At 42.4% G+C, this 25,778-nt stretch overlaps 4 protein-coding genes across 7 annotated transcripts; 2 read left to right on the top strand and 2 right to left on the bottom strand.

The window, feature by feature from the left end:
• The first annotated feature begins 26 nt into the window (after nucleotides 1-26).
• exex (motor neuron and pancreas homeobox extra-extra) lies at nucleotides 27-14,814 on the top strand. 2 transcript variants are annotated; one of them, XR_013038348.1, is made up of 4 exons: nucleotides 27-6,005; nucleotides 12,113-12,276; nucleotides 13,646-13,943; nucleotides 14,726-14,814. XR_013038348.1 is itself a non-coding variant. In XM_076532411.1 (3 exons), the coding sequence occupies exons 1-3, from the start codon at nucleotides 4,382-4,384 to the stop codon at nucleotides 13,886-13,888; spliced, it is 2,031 nt and encodes a 676-aa protein (XP_076388526.1). In that variant the 5' UTR covers nucleotides 27-4,381; the 3' UTR covers nucleotides 13,889-14,814. The 2 variants fall into 2 exon arrangements, 1 of the variants encoding a protein (XP_076388526.1); XM_076532411.1 differs by having other exon boundaries at nucleotides 13,646-14,814.
• Nucleotides 14,815-18,235: 3,421 nt separating this feature from the next.
• Dronc (Death regulator Nedd2-like caspase) lies at nucleotides 18,236-20,233 on the top strand. The gene is made up of 6 exons (XM_003704147.3): nucleotides 18,236-18,518; nucleotides 18,594-18,832; nucleotides 18,924-19,206; nucleotides 19,272-19,531; nucleotides 19,610-19,874; nucleotides 19,950-20,233. The coding sequence occupies exons 1-6, from the start codon at nucleotides 18,381-18,383 to the stop codon at nucleotides 20,067-20,069; spliced, it is 1,305 nt and encodes a 434-aa protein (XP_003704195.1). The 5' UTR covers nucleotides 18,236-18,380; the 3' UTR covers nucleotides 20,070-20,233.
• REG (proteasome regulator gamma) lies at nucleotides 19,306-22,949 on the bottom strand. 3 transcript variants are annotated; one of them, XM_003704250.3, is made up of 5 exons: nucleotides 22,793-22,949; nucleotides 22,236-22,268; nucleotides 21,822-22,142; nucleotides 21,606-21,742; nucleotides 19,306-21,530 (listed from the first exon to the last, which is right to left on the bottom strand). In XM_003704250.3, exons 1-5 carry the CDS (start codon nucleotides 22,904-22,906, stop codon nucleotides 21,308-21,310), a joined length of 828 nt encoding a protein of 275 aa, XP_003704298.1. In that variant the 5' UTR covers nucleotides 22,907-22,949; the 3' UTR covers nucleotides 19,306-21,307. The 3 variants fall into 3 exon arrangements, with proteins under 3 accessions (XP_003704298.1, XP_012142650.1, XP_076388533.1); XM_012287260.2 differs by having other exon boundaries at nucleotides 22,236-22,280; nucleotides 22,793-22,944; XM_076532418.1 differs by lacking the exon at nucleotides 22,236-22,268 and having other exon boundaries at nucleotides 22,793-22,923.
• An 848-nt stretch (nucleotides 22,950-23,797) lies between these two features.
• Nucleotides 23,798-25,724, bottom strand: Rpn6 (regulatory particle non-ATPase 6). Its single transcript, XM_003704153.3, has 4 exons — nucleotides 25,159-25,724; nucleotides 24,685-25,079; nucleotides 24,279-24,603; nucleotides 23,798-24,176 (listed from the first exon to the last, which is right to left on the bottom strand). The coding sequence occupies exons 1-4, from the start codon at nucleotides 25,477-25,479 to the stop codon at nucleotides 23,946-23,948; spliced, it is 1,272 nt and encodes a 423-aa protein (XP_003704201.1). The 5' UTR covers nucleotides 25,480-25,724; the 3' UTR covers nucleotides 23,798-23,945.
• Between the last annotated feature and the right edge of the window lie 54 nt (nucleotides 25,725-25,778).

Raw genomic sequence — 25,778 nt, 5'->3', positions numbered from 1 at the left:
TGCAGCGATGCGCCGTTAACGCGTTAACGAGAGTAAGAATTTATTTCGGAGAAAAAAAAGAAGAAAAACCGTGACCCGTAACGGTTAGCGGTATTATTTAAACAGTTACGCGCGACGAACGTTATCGTGGATTCGAATGAAACTCGGTCGGTACGAACGGGAATGACAAATTCGGGGGGATAAGAGGCCGCTGCAAACGGAACGAAACGTTAAATCGTGATTATCGATCGAATAGTCGCGTTGTTTCATCAGGTTTTAGTAGATTTTTCTCGGCAAACAACGAGACGATCCGAACGGACAATGCTACTAGAACGGAAGATGATCGATACGATAGAATATCGGTAACCTCGAATAAACGGTAAGAATAACCAGAAGGATAAGCTGGTTGCTTTGCGGCCAGATGAATGGGTTAAACGGGGTAGGATGACTGGAAGGTAAGTAGTTGGGTGGACGAGTGTGGGTGGTGGACATCCCGTAACTGCGAGGGCATGCCCCCACTCTTAGTCTCGATGAAAGCTTGGCAATCGAGTAGATAGAAGAGAAGGGAAATAGCGAATAGAATAGAAGAGGAGGCAGACGCGAAGCTGCGTGAACCAAAGGGGGAGTAGGTGAAACGTTGAGACGGAGGTGGAAGGTAAGTTGCTAATTAGAGCCAGATTAAACGCTTGTCTGGGGAACCATTTTCCTTGCCGTTCCTCGCCGTGCTCGGAAGAGGATGAGTGCCGAGTGCCGAGTACCGAGTGTCGAGTGCGAACAGCCAGTCGTGCCGTAGCAGAGTAGGGGTAGAAAAAAAGCAAGTAGGCAAGGGTGGCTAAGGCTGTAACGAAGAGGGGATAACTCGACTCCGGTTGGAGGCAGGGCTGGGGCTTAATGAAAAGTGTTTGCCCCGTAAAAGTTAAGATTAATTGGCGCTCGGGGGGTGGTTACCGCGGTAATCAGCCAGTGCCAGTGGTTTTCAAACGTAACGTACTTGTTCCGCGTTGTTGCGTTCTTTGCAATTTCGCCTTTTCGATTCACGGTACTTTTCTTTTTTTCTCCTCGCTTCTTTCCTTTCTCTTTTCCCTTGCCACATTTTCTCCGGTTTAACGATCAATTTATTCGTTTCTATTAACTTTGCTGTTTGTCAAATTATTTCTCCTTTACGAATAAAGCCAATAGTCGAATCTTAGCTTTCCTCGAGCGAACTCCGTTCAGTAAAAGCGATCTTTAATAAGAAAGTTCCGATTTCCTTTTGCGATCGGCGATTTCGATTTCGATTTCGGTTGAGCGTTACTGAAACGAGAAGTTAATTTGGCGACACCTAGTTTCATTAACAACGCCATTAAAAGTAATGGCCGGTGAGGGCTGAAGTTGGCGATGCGGCCACATAGGGACCGGAAGATTCTAATTAGGAGATAGACATCGCACCGAGAATCGAACGGTAACGGTCGAATAGATGAAATTAGAGAGCGAGAAGAAGGAGCGAAAGGGAACGCGACAGAAAATGAAAGCTCTCGAAAAATATGGATAAATCGGGCGTTGATACGCGCGACATGAAATTGCTAGTTAACGATGTTACGATAGCATAACATTGTTCGGACATTGGTTATTAATCGAGCAAGCGACATACTCTATTTTATGTTATCGACTTTAACCAACGTCTTTCGGTTTTCACGTTTCTCCGATACTTTCTGATAAAAAAAGCCTACAACAATTAACAACATTTACATGTACATACACATACACATATATGTACATATACGTATATGTACACGAGGCATCGCGAAATCGATACGCAACACCAATTAAGATATATCTGTAGTCAACGATAACTAATCTTTATCGTCGATCGAGCAATCTTATCTTCCCGATGAAGGCGGATGAATTAACCATCAAATCGTTAATTACATTTGAGTCTGGATAACGAGACTTTAGAAGCGCGGTATTTGTCCTAAATTATTATCAGTGACTGCGCCAAAGTTGCTCGACTGACCGGTCGATATCATATTGAGTAGCTTTGTCTAGATTTCCTAATCGTCGCGACGGAACGACGAAAAGATGTTTCGCATAAATTAGCATTCGTCGAAAAGAATCGTGTATCGATTACGAATCCACGTAACGTTATGCGATATCGCGTTGGTTCGATATTCAGCAGGATATGAAAAATATTTCTGTTGAAAGTTTGGAAGCGTGGCAGGTGCAAGGATCAAGTACGATAGGGTGGAATAGAGTAAAGTAAAAATAAGTTGAGCTTATCGTGACGTAGCATAATCACCGGTTGAAAATCTTGTCGTGTTTACTCGGCAGTCGAGAACGAAAAGGTACTACCTGCGTAAACGAGCGTACGTAGCGGACATTGAACACCGGAGCCGCGTATCATCGTAAAAATCGTTGCGTCGCGCCGCGCCGTTTCGAATATACAAGCGCGTTCCGTTTAAGCCAAAAACATTTCGTTCGCCGGCGTCGAAATTTAATTGGACCGATGGATGCGTTATTAACGCGCGAAATTAACATGGGAAATCGTGGTTACGGGGCGCGTGGGAAGCGGTGATATTTTTCAAAGGTTCTCGCTTTTCGGCGAATCTTGTATTATTTAGCCACCGATGATATCGTGAACGCGTGAAAGCAGAGCTCGTCGGACGAGCCGTGAAAAACGACTAGTCGACTAGTTATGCGCAGGTTGAACGTGCCTCGATTCTTGAGTAAATATCCTTTCGTTCGTATTATTTGGTTAAAAAGCGATGCAGACCAACGGTCTCGTACCGTTTGCCTTTCGACTCGTACCTACCGGATGGGCTACTAGCTATGTAAGGACACGCAACGATTACTATAGGAGAACTCTGCATGGATATCACTAGAAAAACAAGGAGCAACGTAGTTAGAGCGATCCATCATTCTTTCCGGAGGAACCGTCGCGTCGTGTCGCGTAGCTTTATCCTCGTAATCGCGCATCCACCTTACGAAACCGAATTCTATTCCTCTCGACGAAAATCCTAATAAAACGAGAGAAACGAGAGCAGTTTCGATATAAGAAAAGTAACGGTGAAAATAAGAGTAGAAGAAACTGTGAACGTTAGAGGCGAACGCTTTATAAACGAACAGACTTTATCAGCGGGATAAGCAAATGCGTCGTAGGACCCACATCAAATATCGTGGCTGACAACCGATAACAGACCGATTACTCGAAAACTGGGTGTGATTCCTATTACGCGGCTATTAACTGCGCGATAAAGGTATAGAGATATATCGTGAATATTTTCTTCGGAAGATCGCGAGCGAACGTACTTTGTTTCCGAAAACTTGGCGTTGTTGCGAATTCGGATTTCCTTCTTCCATTTCCTCCTTTATTCGCTCCGTATTCGAGATCCGTTGGATTTCCCTCAGATCGGTATTTCATCTTTTTTTACGAAGCGCGTAGCTCTTTCTCCGGTATACTCGTTAACTGCGCGAAACTGTATAGAATATAAGTTCTGGTTTCGTACTACACATCCGTCGCCCGGGGATTGAGGCTGAATACTCGAAGCTTACGTTCGGGATTCGGGGCACTATACTCGTAGCTAAAAGCTCGAAACTCGGCGCAGTTGGTATTCGGTGCTCAGAATCGGGATCGAGAATCGGGAGTCGCGAGTCCTGAATCGTGGATCGTGAATCGGGAATCGGGAATCGGGAATCGGGAATCGGTAGGTAATCGGTAATCGGGAATCGGAAGTTGGGAGTCGAGGCTAGAAACCGATGACATAGTGGAGATTCGAGGATAGAGGGGAATAAAGGGGATGCTCCGTAGGCGTGGCAGAATCGCGAAGTATACCGCGATAGGCGTGGCAGAATCGACTGACCGCGGAAACGCGGCAGCAGAGGGGAGCGGTTTTCCCGTTACGGACACGCGGTTCCTCGCGACGTCACTTTGCGGCGCGGCGTCGAGCTAATCGCTCGTATTGCCGCCAAATCGGAGTCAGTGCGTGTTTGACCGTCCGCGAAGAAAATATTGTTCGAGATTCTACGGTGCTTCGGATACCGCGTTCCGCATCTTTCCTTTAATATTTTGCCTTTCGGTGTTTTCGAAAAGATCGAAAAAACGACTGCGTGCAACGTTCGCCTCGCGTGTCAAACGTTCGCGATCGATCTCGACGAGTAGTATTCGTTTAATTGGCCGATCGGTCGCGGTCGGGCGTGCGGTCGGTCGATCGATCGATCGAATCCCGTACACCGATCGAAAGTCGATCGGCCACCGATCTATCCTCGATCGATGATCGTTCGTTGATACTTCGCCAAGTCAGTGAGCAAAGGCAGCCCAAGTTTCAAGTGGAATCGCGATAGTTGCCTCGAGATTTGCTGGTGTCCGTAGAAAAAAACCACAAATGCGTCAACAACGATCAAGGTAACGATTCAAGAGAGCTCAGGTATGCATTACAACGCGCCAAGTATTTCCGAGGACTCGTATTTACGGCATCGACAACAGGAATATCAGCAACGACAGCGACAAGTCGGTGAACATACAATTTACGTGTACGGTGTTCGGCAAAAAACTCGTGGTCGCAGTTGTTCGCCGAGATTAGATCAAGAAGGATCGTCGGGCAGCATCGCTACCGCCACCGGTGCCGCCGCCGCCGCCGCCGCCATCGCTACCGGAAAGAAAAACGAAACGATCGAATCTCCCGGTAACATAGGACGCTTGTTGGAAAACGGATCTCCGTCGGAGCTCGAAGACGAATCGCGAATGTCGAGATACCGCGAGGAACTCGATACGAAACGATCCTCCTTTTCGAAGCAGGACCACGAATCGACGAATTTCCTTCGAGATCCGGAGAATGGAAGCGTAACGTGTTTCACCGAGGATATGGTGTCCGCGGTGGCAGGCCACTACGGAGAATCGGAGAGTCATTCGCCCGATAGAACTTCCCCGCACGAATACACGATTCACACGGCCGATAGGCGTCACAATTCTTTTGGAAAAACGTCATTTTGCATCGACGCGCTTCTCGGCCGCGCGACCGGCAAGCAGGACAACCTCGATTACGATCGATCCGAACGGAGCCAAAGATTGTCGTTCGAAACTCGACATTCCGTCGCGGACGAAAGCAATCCTTGTTTAACCAATTGTTTGAGTCGAAGTCACGAACAAGAATCGTCTTGTATTCGAGCCGGAATCGCGAGCGGAACAGGAACCAGCGGCGGAGTTGGAGCAGGAATAGGAACAGGAACAAGAACAGGGTTAGGGAGCGGGGACATTGCCGGAAGCGGAACGGGAGTCGGGATCGGGATCGGGATCGGGATCGGAACCGGAACCGGTATCACGGTTATTGGAACGGAGGAACAAAGGACACCTTCTATGGGAAGTATATTGAGTCCGATGTTCGACAAGTCGATTCAACGAGTCTCGAATTCGCCAAAGTTGGAGATTGTTCGCGAGGATAGCGAAAGACAAGAGAGAGCCGTACGCGACGTTCGCTTGTTGGAGGGTCGCGCGGATCGCGCGGAAACGATTGATGCAACCGCGATTTCGATTCAACGAGGTAAGACAATGTTGAAAGAAAGCGAAGAGATCGGTGTCGCCGGTGGAGGATTTCCGATCGATCGATTAGAAAACGTCGACGACGATGCTTCGATCGAAATTGATCGCACGAGGACGGGAAGCGCTAGCTCGGGAAGCAACGCGAGTCGTAGCCCAGTTTCGAGTCCACCGATTTCCCCAGGTTCCGAGGAACCTAGTAGCAACAGCATCCCCGGTAATCCGAATTTACAGAGCAGCCACTACGGTGCACTGGCCAGTGCCGGTGGTACCGCTATAGCTCGGCAAAATCAAACTCTTCTCTTGCACCCGACCGGCCCTCTTATTCACCCCGGAGGATTATATTACCATCCGGCGAGCGGTAGCGCGTTTCATTCTATACACAAGGAAACTCAACCCGTTGGACATTCGCAAACTGCTGGACCTCATCCTCAGCAACATCATATTCATCCTCTTCAACTCGAGTGGTTAGCCAGAACTGGAATGTTGTATCCGAGGCTACCCGCCGATTTAGCCGGTGAGTTATCACCGATACACCGTTCCTTTGCCATTTTTCCACCAAGTCGCGCCGATTCTTTCTCTTCTTTCCACGATACACTCGATGTCCATTTTCTTCGCTAACGCGCCGTCGCTCGTTCCTTTCGCGCGTTTTAAACCCCTTTCTTTCTTCTTTCCGACCGTTCTCTTTCGCTCCCGCCCTTGCATTACCTCTTGCTCCTCGATCTCTACACGCACACCGTACATATGTAGAATTCTAGCTACTCACCCTGTTCGCTTTCAGATAAAAGATTTAACGCGTTAGCGATTCAAAAGCAGTTGGATGAAGCAATCTAGAGTATACGATAACCGACGTGGTTTAGCCTGATAATGATTCTCCTTGAGGAAAAATTCGATTAGGCCGATTCGGCTGCGTTCGAACGAAACGATATCTCTTGAGAAACGTGTACTCAAGATACGTCACTGGTCGTATAGTTAATCGTTCCCGTGCTTCCGAGTACGTTTTACGGCTTCCCCGATCTTCCCCGAATAACTCTGTTTCCGAATAACTAAACCGTCCGAACGACTCGTTCTCTTTCATCTTTTTGACCCCTTACATCTGTTACCTAACGCGCTATCTAATATCGTCGCGAAACGACCACGATCTCCTGAAATAGGTGGACAGATTGCTCGTACGACGAGCCCGATAACCGATGTTTACATGTCTAATGTAATGCTTTACCGCGCTATGTAGATACGCGTATACCTATATTGATCGGTTACTCGAGTTTTCGAGCTGGCTATTGAACGATAACGGAAAAGGCTGCAAAAAGGTTTCGTAACGCGTTTCTTAAACGTTATCCAGACTAATATAATTACCTAGACGGGTTACTCGAAGTGGAAAACGTGTAACACCCCACGCGATTACTCGCGACCCAGAACGACGCGGTAGCGACGCAGAAAAGAAGACGCAACGCGTAGCTAAAGAATTGAAGAAAGCATAGAAAGAAAGTAACGATATGCCGGTCACCGCGATGAATTTTATGCGAAGAAGAAAGAAAAGAAACCGAAACGTGGCCGCGTCGCGTCGTCTAACTAATCAGTCGAGAGCTTTTATCGAACAAATTGGTCAGTGAACGTAGCGAGCCGGGTTACCGAGATGGACCGAATTCGAATAAGCGGGAACGAAGATGCGGAGAGAAGGAGAAAGAGAGAGATCGCGCGCACGCTCGACAGAGCGAGAACACAGGGATGGCGGCGAGTAAACGGACCACGCGGGTGTACATGAGCGAGAAGGGGATGGACACGGAAAGGAGCGAGATGAGCGAGCGAGAGAGGATGGTTAAGGGGTTGGAGCCGGGGCGGGAGAGCAAGAGCGGGGATGGGGTACTCGGAGCAGAGTGCGGGGTACTTTCTGTCAGATGATCCTGATTGGTAGTTGCCGAGCAATCCAACGTCGACGAAAAAGGCGAAAACCCGATAGCGTAAAACGAGCAACGAGCACAAAAAAGCGCTCTCGCGGAATAAAATAAAACGATCGCGTTCAGCCCCACCTGAAGCGACCGTTATCGCGTTGGCGGGGAACACGAACCCGACTTGTTAAAAAATCGCTGGACGGAAGTGCTCTTTGGTCCTTCTCTCTTTCTCTGTGTCTCTCTTTCCCTCTCGCTTCTCGCTGTCCCTCTCTTGCTCTTATGCCGTCGCACCCTCGTATGCTTTGGAAGTCAGGTAAATAACGATGAGTGCACGACCGATCGGTTCGGCACTGTGAACTGACAGGAAAGTACGGTGAAAGTAAAAGACTACGCGTATGGACATTTTTATTTATGATCTATTTGTCGCGCGTTGTGCCGGGGAATGAACGCCGCGACAACGACGTATTCCATTCTTTTTGAAACGGGTATCCAAGATGAAAGAGAGCACGGGGTATTCGCGATTTTCTGCCCTCGATATATTCCCGAATGCCGATATCTCTGCCTCGTGTACATTGAAAACTGTACCTCGTACGCGTCTACCCGCATACGCGGGAGCAGTTTACTTTCGAAATCGGATTAATCGAAATCGACCGAAACGCGATGTTTCAACTTTTCTATTTACGCGATATCGTTGCGTACGGTTGGCGCGAAAGTATAATATTTTGTTACGGTAACGTCTCCCAGTGCCCCTCCCGTACAGGGCTTTATCCGACGGAGTTTCAACGCGCATTACCTACCCCCTATATGGTTTATTCCCTTGAATCAGTCAGTCGAATCGTTTGCTCGCTAAATTCTTTAGGAAAATAAGCTTATACGAAATTCGTCTGTTCCGCACCTCCTTCCTTTTTTTCCGCTGTTCTCCATAATATCATTTTGTTCCTGTAATTGACCGCCGCGCCGTTTCGAAATCGATTGTTTAACGTTGTACACATCGTGTTTTCCCGTTCCCTGTTTCGCCAAGAGCTGGCCAAGTACTACGACACGCGCAGGAAAAACAATGGCGGAAGATGTCGAAGAGATGGTAGGAGGTCTGCCAACAAAAGGGGATGATACCCGAGAGATGAAGCACGCGAAGGGTTGGTGGATGATTTAATTAGTTAATTGTGCGTCATTCATCCGTCTATTCATCCCCTTCGCCCTTCTCTCGGCGAGATAGCATAACGCCGACGCAGACGTTTCATGGTTACCATGGAAACTCCGTGGACTTATATAGACCGTTCTAACGGTTAATTTCACTCGCCTTTGAAACGATTCAAAAACGTAAATCGATTCGATCCGTTGACCGAGTTTCGTTTGCTTTCTTTCCGGATCCAACGAGGGCTGCGATCGCCCAACTCTTGTGTATTCTCCGTATACGTACATATAATTAGAGGATTCGAGAAAAGTGGAAAGCGAGAGTAACCTTACGATAAAGTCAACTAAAGGATGTACGTACATATACGCATTCCGATGAAGACGGAACCCTTAATTATAATACGGAATATACGGATATGCGAAAGAGTGTACAAGCAGAACGCGTTTGCGACAAAATCAAAGACGCGTACGAACAGAGTATCTATGTACGCGCGTGTGTACGCAGAACCGTCGGTAAATACGTGAAAGTACGTTGAGAACGTTGGTTGGTGGTTGCGTTGGCGGTGGTCGTCACCGCGTCAGTCTACCTATCTATAGGCATATAACCGGTAATGGTGTTTCTGAATTAGCTGTCAGCTAGTTTGGCCGGCCGCAGGCAAACAGATCTTGGTTACCCGATGTGTAACGTTCCACGTTCGCCCGAACCAATCCTATATCTCTATGATCTGGTCTGATCGTGTCGTAGTCCCCGTGCAGCGCTTACTTACGCGTTTCCCGTCGAATACGAAACACGATTCCACGTATTCTCGAAACGCGTAATAATACGCTGCCAAGGTATAAGCGTCGGATTAATAATAAATCTACTTCCATAACAGTAAGAGGAATATCGCATTTGTAGACGATAGCGACGACAGGAGAGAGAACGAACGCGAAACAATTTCAGTTAGCAGTCCGATGATAAAAGTAGATGGCAACATTTCGAATGTTTACGGCGTGATTTGCGGTGAGTTTACGAGGGGAGTTTCAAATTAAATCCGACCCCGACTCGGGATAGGAAAAATAATCTTTGACAAAAGTTTTACTTCTTCGCTATGCATATTACTTACGTCTACGCACATCGTATATTATACGTCATCAACTTTCGCGAATCTCTGACTGTAACGAAGGAAAACGATATTCGATGACGTTTTAGAGTCGAGAGCGCATTGTGCAGAAGCGCAGAAGCGCAGAAGCGCAGAAGTGCAAAGTGCAGAGTGCAGGTTGTGTAGTGCAGAGCGTGGAACGTAGGGAGATACGTTAGATTCGCTTGTCTTGCTTCGCCTCCTATACGAAGGGTTCGGTTTTCGGGGGCGGGTCGTATCGGGAACTCGGGGGCTGCAGGCGGAGCTTCCGCTGCTCCGCGAGACAAGGAGAGGGAGAAAGATGAGGCGCGCGCGCACTCGCGATTGCCCGCCACCCATCGACGGAAGTCGGGAAGAACCAGCCGAACGAGAAGAAGGATGGGGGCGCTGTGAAGGATACCGTCGCGATGCGAGGCTAAGCATGCCGCGAGAGCGAAGAAACGGGAAAGATCGCTGAAGCAAAAAGCGATGCGATTATTGTAACTATCGCGAAAATCGAATGATGCACCCTAGACGTGTCTTGTTTTACGAACATTTGCATACATCCGCGTGTATGTAGGTATACACCGACTAGATCAAACAGGATAACGGTAAGCTACTCTCTGAACGATGAATCATCGTTCTTCTCGGATCGACGACTACGAACGAACCAGAATCGTAGTGGAAACGACCGATGATGGTTTTGCTAGAATCCAGAGCCGACGTAACATTTTCATAAGGAAAATTAAATAAGAAGGAGAGTGTGAGAGTAAAAGAAAAGAAGGAGAAGGAGTGGGGGCGAGGTGTCAAGAAGGGCGGCGAAGAGAGAGGAGAGTGGCGTTAAGTAGAGATAATGGCTAGTGTTTACCGGCACGGTGAACAGCATGATTTAAGGGCGACCTGGCGTGAAGCGGCTAATAGGACCCCAAATAAATTAAATTATCATGATAAAAGTGTAGCGGGGTGAAAACGACGTTAACCTGAACGGCACCCTACCGCTTTAGCCTGTACAGAGGAGCACGAGAATGGTGATTGTCCACTCGATGGTGTGCCGCCCTTCTTGTTTACCGACATCTGTCATAACTCGCACCATTTCACCCTACCACCTTTTCGCTGGTACAGTTTACGTAACTTCCTTCGGTTAGATTCGTTCGATTTTAATGTTACGAATCGAGATCGGTTTCCGTCGCTTCTCGAACCATTCGCGATATTCGCTCGAACGACCACGCGATCCATCAAATTCGACAAATAAGCGACAAATAAGCGACAAATAAGCGAAAACGATAAACGATTTCGGGCCGAACGAAGAAATGGAAGCGATCGTTCGAGTATGCGGTAATTGTCACGAAACGGCTTTGTTGGGATAGGGGAATCGGTCGAATGGACCATATGTGCTCAGCGGGTGGCAAACCGCCCTTTAAAGGGACGATTAATATCTATGTATGTATAACGTAAATAACCAAAGCGAAACTGTTCGAACGACAAGATGCCTATTTGCGAATCGGGAACGAGCGACGCGTCGCGTACGAGGGTAGGGTTTCGAAGAAGAATTGATGCCGTTCGTCGATAGAGGGAGTCGGAGAAGGAGGACATCGTTTCGGGCGAAAGAAAACACCTCGCTTAGACCTTTGTGCAGTTGGAAAAATGAAATAGGCACACCCCCGGTGTCGCGAACCTTCGCTAAGCGGCTGATTAACAGCGACATAATGGTATCGCGCGTTTCGGATTAATCTGAGCGTACGCGCGACTAAACACTGCCATGTGTACAAACATTGACAGCCGGTCACGCACTTGCTAGTTAGCTTGGAGGGTTGAACCGTCAGCTAGAAGCAAGCGACGCGTTCGAAAGAACACGGAGAACCGTGTCGTGAATCTTGCTTCGTTCTACTTTCGACTTTCCTTGCTATTCGTTTCTTTATTTATTCTTATTTGCTGGTGTTAACGACGAGTCGAGCAAGTAACTAAGCCCAACGAGAAACGCAACGTTTTCCTTTTAAACCGATGCCGATCGAGAACGAAACATTCGCAGGAGTTTACAGGACATTTCTAAATAGTTAATAACGTGGCCTTATCGATTTTATGAAAGAGATTAAACCGTGTCTTGATTTACGCGCGTAGAATCGTCGTAGCGGAAGGAGGTACGAGTCTGGCCAAAAGTCGTTCATAGGGCTAATCGTTAGGGCGGTCACCCTACTCTTCTGTCCCTGTTTCCAACCCCAAATCATGCCATCGCAACCCATAGGGGTTTATACTCGCGATAATTGCATTAGCATTCGATGATTTTTATTAGTATCCTATCCTCGATTGTTATTAATACGAGGCAGTGAGATTATCGATAGCGAGTAACGGTACCAACACCTTTTCCCTTTCTTTCCTCTCGATCGTTTCGTTTGCTTTGTTCGTTCCGTTCATCTCGCTTTTTGCCCTCCGCATAAAATCAAACTACGTGCTAAGAATTTACCTACTAATTATGCGTGTTAATACGTTTACTTGTATAGGTTGCGCAGCCCAACACGCTCTTCTTGGAAAAACTAGGAGGCCAAGAACCGCTTTTACGTCGCAACAGCTTCTTGAATTGGAAAAACAATTTAGACAGAACAAATATCTTAGCAGACCGAAGAGATTCGAAGTGGCGACCTCGTTGATGCTTACGGAGACCCAGGTAAGGGTTTTGTCCGATTGAAATTAAAATCGGATTTAATGGCAACGCATTACAATGGAGTAACGCGTACAAACGACTTATTAATCCGGTGGAATCTCGTTTTCCAAAAGGAAGAAATTCCTTGCTACGAGATTACGCGGTCACGAACGTTGGAGAGCAACTAGAATCGAGCAAGAGGGAGTAAAGCCTCTAGAGAAATCGGTGAAATAATCCAGGACCCTTCTCTTTCATCGGGACGAATGCGAACGAGCGAATCTCTCGCGTACCTAGTTCAACAACTTAAACATAACTTTGAGCTTACGTATTCTGACGGATCGCTTGGCAAATAGTAACGAAAGTCTGAGTTATAGCGGACTGAGTCCCTGATTTGTTTCGATGTTTTACCGATCCTGTTTCGAGCTGTTATCTTTCCAGCGTCGAGCTTCGCGCGCTTCGCCGTTGGTCCGCGGATATATCTTTCTTTCTCTCGTATAACGATTAAGTACGAATCGTAAACGCTTTAAGTGGTTGCGCGGTGACAGTCGAGTTGAACAGTTAGCGCGTTGCTAAATAGGTACAACGAACGAATTACGAGCGATTTTCATAGAAACTTTACGCGTAATAAGTAAGAAACTGCGATATCAAATTTTTCCTTACGAATATTCGATGCAAGTTATCCAAGCGAACTTCTTTTTTCTTACTTTAAGATGCATGTTCCGATACAAGTATCTGTCTAATTTCCGCGAATCCCGGTCCTCTTGATAGAGAGAAAACGAGGGCAGGAACAGGACAGCTTGGTTCGATATTGTTTTTTCGTCTAGGTAATCGATAGAAGCGTTATTTTCGAAAAGCAAAAGTATCAGATTCACGGGCCAACGCGGCAATGCGTCAACGCGTCCACGATCGTTCTTTTCGAATGTTTTAACGTTTCCTTTTCTCCTTTCGTACTTCAGTGATTCTGTATTCTGATATTCGGTATTCTGTATTCTAACGCGTACCTATTACCACGAAAAGAAAGCACGGTTCCCTCGAAGGGTGAAAATATACTAGGGCTGGAAGCGAAGCGGGTTGGTTCGAGCGTATGATATGTTGTCTGAAAGATTTACATCGTTCTCTTGCGGGGTTGGGAAAGGAAATATCGAGTTTCAAGTTTCGAGTTAGAAGTTCCGAGTTACGAGTTACGAGATTCGCGATCATTCACGAAGAATCATGAGATTAATTTCGCCGTATTCCTAGTGTCCGTTTATCCCTGGTACTTACCCGTTTTAACGCTTACTCCATATAGTAGCTACGTATCTACTATCCACGTTAGATTTCCCTTCCTGTAGTTAACGTAATTGATATTCGTAATCGATACGCTGAAAAATATGACAAGTATGTTTGGATGCAGGTAAAAATCTGGTTTCAAAATCGACGGATGAAATGGAAAAGAAGTAAAAAGGCGCAACAAGAAGCACGGGCGAACAACAAGATGGAGGACGGTGGAAACGTTAGAAACACCGAGAGGGAAGCTGGAAGTGATCCGAATCCAAACTCACCGAGTTCGCAGGACGATGGTAAAGGAACGTTGCAAGAAGCCCAAAGAAGTACGAACGAACTACAGGAACCACTTTATCGGCCTTACGTGGTATAAAATTCTGACCAAAATAGCTGACATAGCAGTGTGCCAAACAAGAACTAACGATAATGTAAGTTGTTGTTGCGCGTACTTCTGTACATTTCGCTATTTTCTACAGAACGTTCGATCGCTTTCGGGGACGAATTTTAATACGAATATCGCCGTACGTAGACCGTATAGAGGATAACGTATGAAAAGAAAATATGCGCGAATGGATTTATCGTCCATACGCGCATCGTCTAGACTTTAAAACGAGAGGAAAACGAAATCAGAGTACGTGTACATAGATAAGTACCTACTACATACTCTATGTCGATGTAAGGAAATTACATACATAAAGTGTGGTCCGTTATTTACATCGAAAAGTTGTATGTAAACGTAGGGAATAGTATCTATCGTATAATCGACGATTGCACGATCGCTACTATCGACAACGATACGTGCGCGTATGTAAGTAACTATGTATGTCCGCACGAAGTTGATTCAAAGTTTTTCGGTTAAACAGTTTCTTCGTCTATGTTAAACGAGTTTACAGACCGAACACTAAACGTCTACGTAAACGTGTTTTATTTGGTATCGCGAAGACACGATTAGGCCCGATTAACGAACAAACGCGCGAACGATAAGTAAATTGTACGTATACGAATAACGAGTTCCGAATCCCGATTTTGCTAGTCCTAGTATTGTACAGAAGCGAACGAAATAGAAAAAGTACGCGCATTAAAGATTCCATCTACACGATCGTAACTCTGTTTTAAAGTTGCTCTAAATTCTAGATTTACACGAATCGATCACGCGCACCTATTTATGATAAATGATATATAACTGTACATAATATTGATATACGTGTAGGATAGAGAGTGCGATGCGAAAGAAACGTCTTATGTTATGCCGCAACAAGTTCCTAAAATAAATGATGAATATCGAAGCTGCAGAAGAAACGTTCGTTTCCGTTTACTACTTTTCTCTCTAAAACGTTCGATCGTAACCTCGTGAAGAGCCAAAGAGTCAAACTCAGATCGGTATACATACTTCCTTTCGTTTTCCGTCCGCGTCGATAACCACCTATGCTTCTCGTCAACTACCGCTCAGCTACTTTCCTACCAAATTTTTCAACGCGACACCAGTTTCTCGCCAGTCGTCGCACTCGAGCGATCGACGCGACGCGAAGCGACGCGACGCGACGCGACGCGACGGATCATCAGTATTTATGATATGCTAATTCCCCGTTACAAATTCCGCGATGTTTCGCGGATGACTGCTTCTACTAGTTGTAGCCATAACGGAAGCCGACCAAGCCGTTTCAAAAGACAATCGTCCACGAAGGGATGAGAAAAAGAAAAGAAAAATTATATTCGACAAGGTTTCGTTAACGCGCGCCTCCGAACGTTTGAAAAGCGCGATCGTTGCGTAGCCAGACCGATGAAATTGATCAGAATCGACACGCCTTATTCCCAACGTCTAGGATCTCCCGAAGGATTTGTTCGCGTCGCGAATCGACGCGAAGCGACGGTAAGGTATGACATCGACAACGGTGCGGTTACCAGAGGACGTATCTAACCGTGAAAAAGTTTGTTCCGTCAGATTGGTAAGTTTACGAAAATAATGACACGATACGAGAATAGGGAGAAAAGAAAGTTCGATCGAGTAATTTCTGGCTGGGTCGATCAGATGCGAAATGTTTTTCACGATCAGGTCAGGCTTGCGATTCGAGGAAATGCCGCGGCCGGCTAGCCAGCCTCGTCGTTCTTTAGAATTTGACGATTTCGTATTAGTTGATCCGATCAGAACGTTAGAACGCGCAGACGATGGAAATCTTGGCTGCTGCGGGCGGAGGAATGGGACGGTCGCGTGGGGCGTTTCGCGAGACTAACTAGAGGGTGGCGCAAGAGTAGAGAGAGTGCGGACGAGCACAGAGGCGGGGTACTCATGTTTATATGCATTGTATTGCTAAAACCCTTTTAACCGAATTACATTTAGCGATTCTAGTGCCGTTTTCCCGGCTCTCCTTCCCCGAGTCTGCCAGTGGCCCGCGCCACCCCTCGTCGCGTCCCTCGCGATCCCTCTCTATCTCTCGCGATATCCATCGCGCTATCCCTCGCGCTATCCCTCGGTAACCGTACCTCGCTACCCCTAACACGCTTTTCACTCTCGACTCTCGAACTCCCAACCTTCGATTCTGGCTTTCTGTCCTTCTCCTCCTCGGCATGTGTCGCGTGCTCGTGCCAGAGGGACGAACGCGCTATACGCTGCGCTGTTCCGCTCCAAACTCACCAACGAGAAAGAGGAGAGATGCGCTACCTCTGGTTGGTAGTGGCGCGTAGTCGTAGTGGGGTTGGAAAACCGATGGAGCCAGATTCCGAGACTTGGAACGGCATCCCTGCTGAATTCTTGATTCTTTTGGTAAACAACTGCTTAGGTGATTCACTGCTTGTTCGCTCCTATCGGTCGTCGTTTGTTTCTAGACGCCATTGCGTTCCGTGATTCTACCTCGTTTTCCGGTCTAATGGCTTTCCGAGACTAACGGAACGATAAGGTTACCCCCTATTTTTATTTATCTTCTCTAGCCCTTACTTTTCCATACCTTCCCTTATTTTCCCGCCGCTGCGTTCTTCCTTCTACGTACGCGCGGATATGCATATTTATCGATACCCTATCGATGATCAGTGTTATCGTTGCGACACAAAATTCGCTTTACCGAGTAAACTAATTTACCGCAAGTAAGCAAGTAAGTAAGTAAGTTCGCGAGACGATCGCGAAAATAACGTCAGGGAACCAAACATTCGACTCGTTTCGTTCGCGCGTCTCGTGGCGAGTTCCATCATTAGCGTTAACAAGGTTGGCCTACGGCTACAAGGGGTTAGAGGACTTTACCCTTCGTCGGGTTAACCTCTAGGTATACATGCGCGCGCAAACACGTGCAGAAATGAACACGAATAGATAGAACGTACGCGCATACACGCTACCACCTACATCCTTCCTCGTAACTCGGTTCCTCCTTCGAACAACAAGGGATAATAAGATCTAGGACAATCAGCCCCAAGGACGTTGCTAAGCGAGCATTCCGATATACGTGCTATCTACACGATGAGCGTTTAGACCATGTCCGCCACACGTTATGTTCCCGTCCTTCTTTCCTCCTAACTTAACGTACACTTGTTTTCGCGCTCGCAACTAAATACTACTTAAGTACTTAAGTAAGTCCGCCGTGATTCCATTTCACATTTGCTCGAACTTTCACCCTCTCCTACTGGGGAAGAAAGAAGAACGAATACCGGAAAGTGAGTACCGTTTATTTCTCTCGAGTACTTTCTCTTTCGATGTTTCTTTATTTCGTCGATCAAAATCGTAAACAAAACTATTCGACGTTTAACTTTACGTAAATTTTTCTTAAGGAACAGATTGTCTTGTTTCTTTGCTAATTTCGAGGTTAATCGTAGCAACTATCGATAAAATACTCTTAAATAAAAGTGGACCCTGTATAGATATACATATGTAGTTAACGATACAGCGAGAGAAAGAAGGGTAGAAAGCAGAGAGGATGGATGGAAAAGAAGTAAACGGATAATAAAACAAATAAAGAGAGAATATTGTGGTATAGAACGAGCAAACTCGTAGAAGGAAGCATTGGAGGGGCTGAAAACTCCGGCGAGACGCGAACGGAGAGGATGATGGTGGGAAAGTGGAAGGAGCTAACCGCATCGTAATCAACGTAAAATGGCGTCGGAAACGTAGAACGAAAAACGAGGAAGGTAAAATCATGATAAAAATACATGTATGTGTATCACCGCTATCGATCGTTATTCGCCTCCTATTACCGATTTATGTTATGTTCCTTTTGCTGTTCGTTCAAACGCTTTTATCGAGCAACCCTGATGATCACTTTACTTTTCATTAAACTTCGTTAAGTTTAAATTGAAGTTTAAATTCTTAATTAAACTATTATAGCTGTTTTTATTAATTATTATTAGTAAAAAAAGGTGTAAAACATGACCGATGGTTTATTGGGAAATAATAAAAGGAGAAAGCTGAAAGAATTTCGAATGCTTCGTCCTTGTATGTTTTTTCAAATTTACTGTGTATGGATTTACGCGCGTGCTCTCTGAAAACGGCACCAGTAACGCCGTCTAGCAACCAAATGCGAAACTATCGAGGAAATTACGATTTGTTTTCGTAGAAATACGGCATTTTTGCACTTTGCAGATGGTCACAACAAATTGCTCTATAGTCGAGACAAAGTTAGAAAAGTGGTTTTACGATAAGTTCGCAGCTTTGTATTTGAAAATTAAAACAAGTACGTTTCACGATTCGTAAAACACTATAGTCATCTAGCGGCAGAATGTCAGCACCGATAAACAATAGTTTTCCTTTCATTTCTACGAAACTGTGGTGTTGAGTAATATAATTTGTAAAACATACAAATTAAATGGACATTATTTAAACCGAAACAATTGTGTAAGATATTTATTCTATCGAGAGGCATGGATATTTTTCGTCGTTGTTTAATATGAATCAGAAACATCGAGACACCATAGATTTATATTGCCAAGATATTGTACCTAGAATTAACGCGATTAAACTATGGCCAAAATTACTAGAAAACAAAGTTTTCAACAGAGACGACGTAAATATTCCGCGATGGGAGGTAAGAATGAACAACTTAAAATTACGGTATCCGATGTATAGGATCGATAATGGACCTACTCGAAATATTTTTTAGGAAAATCTCATGGACAAAGCTACTATACGAGACATATACTTAACGATCAAAACGCGAGGACCGTTAGCTTTCGATCGTTTCCTAACCAGTTTGAAACAAAGTGATCATGAGAATTTGGCAAATATTCTAGAAGGAAAAATCACGCTTCGGAGCGAAGATATAGAAAGGAACGTAAATCAAGGTGATGACGTAAATGTTAACGACGTAGACGATACGAATTTAACTTCGACCATAGAATGGTAATGCAGAAAATATTTCTAATTAACTGACTGGTCATCCTTTTTCGTGTGTTAAGCGAAATCTAATATATATGATTTGTCAACAAAATAGGGTACAAGATGGTTTTTACAACAATATGCAACTGTCGGAAGTACCGCTACGCATACAAGTACAACGAGCTACTAAATTTTTAGACGGACCTGTGTATGAAAATGTTCATAGATATCCAATGCGAAGTAAACCTCGTGGATTAGTTTTAATAATTACCAATATTCGTTTCGAGCATCCGGATTATGAACCTAGATGTTCGGCAGCTCATGATCGAATGAATCTGGAAGAGTTGTTCGAACAAATGGGTTTTCAAGTTATTTCTCATTGTAATCTTACAGGAGAGGTATATACATAGATAATTTGTTATTCCAGAAGGAAATAAACTAGTATGGTTTACATTTTTTTAAGGGACTATTAGAGAAGATAAAACAATTTTCCCAACTTAAAGAACTACGAAAGGTCGACTCTTGCTTTATTATCATTAGTAGTCACGGTAACGTAAATACAGAATACGAAGTTACAGAAATACACGGCGTCGATTATAATCCTGATAGTAAGAAACATAATTATAAAACTGTATTGTGTACGGATATTTTGAATAATTTTACCGTGGAAGCTTGCCCTCATCTTGCGGAGAAACCAAAAATTTTTATCTTTCAATTATGTAGGCAAGTACATATTTGTCTACACGAATAAACGCGTCTTTCCATATCAACATATTTTAAGGTAATTTCGTTCTATTTCAGAGGTGACAAGAAGCAAAAATTAGTGAAAAAACCCAGACATACTACGGATACGTGTAACATTCGTCCATCCGACGAAATGATGAATCTTAAAATTAATGGTAAAGGAACAATGCGAAACAATGCGGACATGTTAATTGTACACGCTACGCTTCCGGGACATGTGGCTTTTCGAGATAAAATAACTGGCAGTTGGTTCATTCAAATTTTATGCGAAGTATTTATGAACCATGCTCATAAAACTCATCTTGAAGATTTGCTGCACATGGTGAACACATTTTTCTGTATCATATTATTCGTCTTCTAAGTTTCTTACAACAATAGCGTTACTAATCATTTACAGGTTGATGAAAGATTACGAATACAAAGAACGACCAAAGAGGAGTGTCAAACGCTAATGGTAACATCGATAGGATTTAATAAACATTGTTACCTCAATCCAGGTCTTTTCGAAGATACGTAATAGAATTAATTGTTATTAGTAAAGTGCATTTAATCTATTTTTGTATTCGTCTGTTACACGAATCGTCGGTGAATTTCATTCATCGAATAAATTTCAATCGTTTTATACTTATCATTACGTTTTATTGAATGAATATATATATATATATATGAATTTGTACGTTATCTACTTATGATTCTTTACTCTGCACCAATTTTTTTCGAAGAAAAATAATGAGAAAATTTACACGGTCACGTGTATTCCGATAATATCGAAACAAATTTTAATGCAAACTATCGTTTCAATCTTTATAGGACGTTATATTTTTAAGTTTCAAATAATAACGTTGATTAATAGTAACACTGAATTAACTTACAGTCGCGTTTGCATTTATTAAGATTGTTACTCTTATTACGCTTATCTTTATCTTAACGTTGTTAAGGAAGATAAAACGAATAATGGATTAATATTCTTAAACGTATTCTTAATACAGTCATTTTGTTTCAGATTAAAATAAAAGGCAAATTTTCGAAAAAGAGTAAAATCGTGTAAGCGTTTCGTATCGTATATCGTCTCTAAGAGTGAAAAGGGTGTTTTAAGTTAATACTATCTACGTAAAATATTTGTCGCATCTTGATTTATCTTCTAATGACCTTACAGCGATAAATTACAGATTATGTGCTTAATTATATTTTAGATTTAATTGGATGAAAGAATAAATGTCCCACCGATTTCGTATCTACTTTCTAGAAGTTCGACATATCGCGTAATTGAACGACTGAATTTATATACAAAAACAAAACGGAAACATTACTGGAAATTGATCTTACGAAAGTTAAGAAAATTTTCGATCGAGAATCTTAGATTTATTTGAATAATTAGAATATTACGATTCGAAGTTAACTTAATCGGAAGGGGTAAATCACGATTAAAATTTATTTTCATCGACGAAGTTAAATACTTTGTTTTATATTTAGATTTTTTTTCCCTTTTTTTTTCTTTTCTTTCTTTTTTTTTTCTAAAGATGGTAGTGTTATCATCGATTTTAACTTGTAGTGCCGCTTTAAGTCGCTTTGAATATGGCTCAAACGGATGAGTCAACGTCAAGGCGATCCAATCGAAAAACCAAATAAATTCGAGTTTTCTACCGAAAGAAATCGTGAATGACATCCTCTCTGTCGTGTACGCCTTATGTTTTCATTTTACTTTTTTCCGATATCGTCCTGTACATTATTAGATATAGGTAGCGTGCGTAGCGTTTAATACAAGGCTTGCGTATTGGAAGAACGTGGCTTTTTGATCTTTTCCAAATTCTTGATTACCAAATCGTGCAGAGAGCAATAGCGATTACGGACCTCGCACATAACCAGCCACAAACTCACATATTCTTTTTCATCTAATTCTTGAACTGCTCTTCTATAATCGCTGATGTGCGGATACTTTGCGACTTTACTAACGATCTTGCCTCTCGAGATAAAATACCTACGAAGCAAAAATATTTTTTTCGATATGCTCGATATTTTGTTAGTCTTCAAAAAATACTGTTATCTGCATTACCTAGATATCTGATCAAAGAACGCAGCAGCTTCGCTCTCGACAGATTGTATTTCGGCGAGCGTATCTTCCTGAATTGATACGCCAAAATTATTTCCATCTTCAATTTTTGGGATTAAGAAAGAAATCCACATTTTCAACTGCAAATATTAATACAATAATAAATATTTCCTTGATCGATTTTAAGTTTATTTTCAAATCGTCTTATAAAACACGTACCAAATTAGAATCTTCTAACAGTTGCCGAATATAAGGTTTAACTATGCGAATAAGATCGCACAAAGGCTTATTACAAGGTACAGGCCCATTTGGTAGTACCATTACTTTTGTCCCACTGGTATCGTTTATCTTATTGTCCGTCTTTCGCTTCTTCGTAGCAGATTCATCGTCGGAATGATTAAGAAGTATAGGGTCTGGAATGGGCACATTTAAATCTTGATGAACATCCGATAATTTCCTGTTGCAAAATCCAGGTGTTTCCAATAATTCGTTCAACTTGACAATCTTTTCTGGGAATCCTTTCAATAGAAGTTGTTCAGCCTAAACAAATATACATACTCATATACATTTTGTAACGAGGAAAATATAAGTACACATTGTTGATTTAATAGTTGTGTATTTATTATTAATTACCTTCGTTTTAAGAGAATCCTTATAATCCTGAACCTGTAAGACAAACTTGAAGGGTAAATACATTAAATAAGATAGCTGTACTGACTTGAAATTTAATATTTTAAAATATGTAAACAAAATGACTGCACGGAAAGCATTTCAGATACGACAATTAAATTTTGCAATAATTCCTTATAAAAATCCGGACAGCTTTCTAACTGAAAATCATTAAATTCTTCAAGATAGTAAATACATCCAGAAAATTACAAAGAGTTCAACAGAAATATCATTTTTTTCACAAGTAACGAGATAGAGATCACTGACCAAGGCTAACCGCTAAAAACGTAATCTACTTCAATATATGATACGTGTAAATGCAATTAAGAAAATGTTAACAGTTTTCAAACGTTGTTAAAAAGAAAGACGAGAATCATTTCGGATGTAACAATGCCGGGTGGTGGGACGAACGCTACGTTAACCTAAACATTTTAACTCGCAATTTATCAGGTAGATAACGCGAATCATCCAATTTGGTGTTTCATTGATTTTAAATAAAACTTTAACATCAAATAATTTACCTTCTGTGCAGTAGTATCCGCCATTATATACTCTACAAAAAAAAACTTTATAAAATATAACCACACTGTCTCTTTGTTGTAATGTACAACTTCAAACAGGAAGTCGTAGTACATCTTCCTACTACGCCATCAAATCAGAATCTGTAACATTAACGTAGCTCAAGTAATTTTACAAATTTACACAGTATAGATTATTTATTTGAAATCGAGCCGGCTAAAGGACGGTCAATTATTGTAATTACATTTTAAAAATGCTGAAATAATGTACAAAATGGCAAAGTAAAATGTATAATATGTGCATGTAAATAAGTACGTACATAATTACATATGTTACTTGTTCATGTTTACGCTCAAATATTGTTTATATCGTACAATACTATTGTTGGAAGAAACTTTAATAGTAATTCGATAATTCAGTCTTCTGATGGCAACGTAACAGAAAAGTATGTTGATAAATTCTAATTAGATTACATAGAAACAATCGTAGCAACGAATAACGAATAAAATATTTATTTAACAAAATGATATTTTATTTTCTTTCGATGATATTGTAAATGACGTTTTATATCCACAAGTATAATGATCCATAAAATTATTTAATAAATAAAAAACAGAAAAAGGTAAAACGTTTAATGAAATAGTCACACTTTGTATACGAATATAATTTATTATAAGATAATACGATATTACGATTATTCGTTTTATTTTTAATACTTCAAATAAATGTATAAGTCAATAAAATTTAGCGTTTTATATACGTTAACGACTCATTGTCAGTTTCTTTTCCTTTTTTCGACTCTATATTGACGACGGAACTTTTCAATGACAAATGTTCAAAGGAATATAGACATATAGCTTTTTGAATGCTTATACGCGCATGCGCACACGCGTACACGCGTGAATATATGGAGATCAAGAAGCGTTTCTGATCGAATTCGGCGATATTTGTTTCGTAATAAATTTTACGAAGAAATTATTTATTATTATAAAAGAAGTAGAAATGTATGTGAGGCAGAAACAAGTTTTATATTACATAATGAACATCGAATGAAATTTAATTTGATTTTTAACGACACCAAACGACACCAAATGATTGTTAATGGTAATAATAATTATAACAAACTTTACTGGTAAAAATATATATTAAATAAGGCTAAGTGAGTTTTTTTGCTTTTTGGTAAAGTGTATCGACGACCTTCCCCATACTGTGTATTGTATCTAATGCAATTTCGTAAGTTTTATCGCGCGGGGTATCTTCAAAGACGATTAAAACGCCTTCTCCTTGATCGAGCACACCTCTAAGTTTTTTGTCCAGTATCATTTGCGAAAGTTTTTTCTCAACCTGCGCGAGTGGTAATGATATACAGGCTGCGATATGGCCGACCTATATAAAACAATTCAAAATGAGAAGCGGTTTTATCAAAATAGAAAAAGAAACCCAAAGAGATCCGAGATTGTTTTCTTAGAAAACAGATAATTATTATACCTGTACACGCGAATAAGGTTCTACCAAGCGACACAAGTTCTGTTCGAGCATCGCATCGTAAAGAGAGCCAAGATGAGCACGCACAATTACATCGTCTTCTAATTCTTCGCGATATTTTTTTACGGCTGCCTGAAAGTCTGCCAGAGAACGGCGATGACTCGCTTCGGCAACCGCACGCATCGCATCCAAATCTCGCCCAGCGTATTTAACAGCCAATTTTCCAGACATAATAGATTGAACATCTTCCGGTGTGCGCAACATAATTTTCGACAGTAACATATATTTTAAAGCTGTTAATGCTTTTGGACTTTCAACGCTGTCGTACCTATAAACATCAGTTGGTTAACAAAAATTCCGTGATCGAGAAATTTGATAAAGACATAATTGATTTGATGAAACAATATACCCTTCAAATGCCTCGTAAAAATAAGAATATGCTGTTTTAAAATCTCGTTCATCGGCAGCATGTAAAATGCCAGATTGTAAATCTAAAGCAGCTTGCATTTTAGGAGGACAGTAAATTGCATTAGCAGTTGTTCTAGCACTGGTAAGAGCTGCCCTCGCTTTGGCTAAATTACTTAACGCGTGGTATGTTTTACTCTCCAATAATTGAACTTCCACTAAAAGCTGCTTATCATCCAGCTTCTTAAGTTCTTTCAGCAATGCCGAACCTAGCTGCAAAGCTTCGCTGTACATACCAGTATCGAAATATAACGCTATTAAACGCGCTTCTAACGACTGCCTCAAAAATGTTCTATGTTCTTCTTTCGCCCACTCTATACATTCTTTGCATAATTGAACCTATACAAACAACAAAAGATTAGTTTACACCTTTCATTGAAATCTGATAAAATCTGATAAAATAAAATTGCACAGATACCTCGATGCCGATACCAGCTTCCAGATCCAAGAAGAAGTCTACTAGCGATCGCACAAGCTTAGCAGCTTTTGCTTTACTGATCAAACTTAGAAATGGTCTAGTGGCTTTAATCAATTCCGCTAATTCTTTAGCTTTGCCTTCTTTTTTATAGAGTTCGCCAAGATGTAAAATACCTTGTTCCTTCACACGAATATTATCTTCATCGTCTTCGGTAACACCGATACTCGGATCGGAAACGATTTCATTTAAAAGCGAAATACCCTCGCTACGATTTGTCATCGAGACTGCTTGTGCCCGTTCGAACAGCATTGCACCAGCCATTTCTCAAATGATCACTGTCCAAAGATGAATATACTGAAAGTCGGATAACCTCTACTTTCCTTTCAAATAAGTCAAGATTATCTTTTAGACGAACAATCAACTTTTTTAAAAAATTTGAACGACCAATTGAAAACTAAGAACAAATTATTTCAATACATTGGACTTTGCATGCGCTTAAACGCATAGATTTTAGCAAATTTCACGAACGTTTTATGTTTTGCCACTTTATTCACTTGATCCTGGGAACTACAAAACACATGTCACGCTACTACGCGAATCAAATCAATCATTTTAAAGTT

This window comes from Megachile rotundata, chromosome 6, assembly GCF_050947335.1.
Source record: "Megachile rotundata isolate GNS110a chromosome 6, iyMegRotu1, whole genome shotgun sequence".
Lineage (NCBI taxonomy): Eukaryota > Metazoa > Arthropoda > Insecta > Hymenoptera > Megachilidae > Megachile > Megachile rotundata.
The sequence above is the reverse complement of the archived record's forward strand: the minus strand, read 5'-3'. Positions and strand labels throughout refer to the sequence as shown.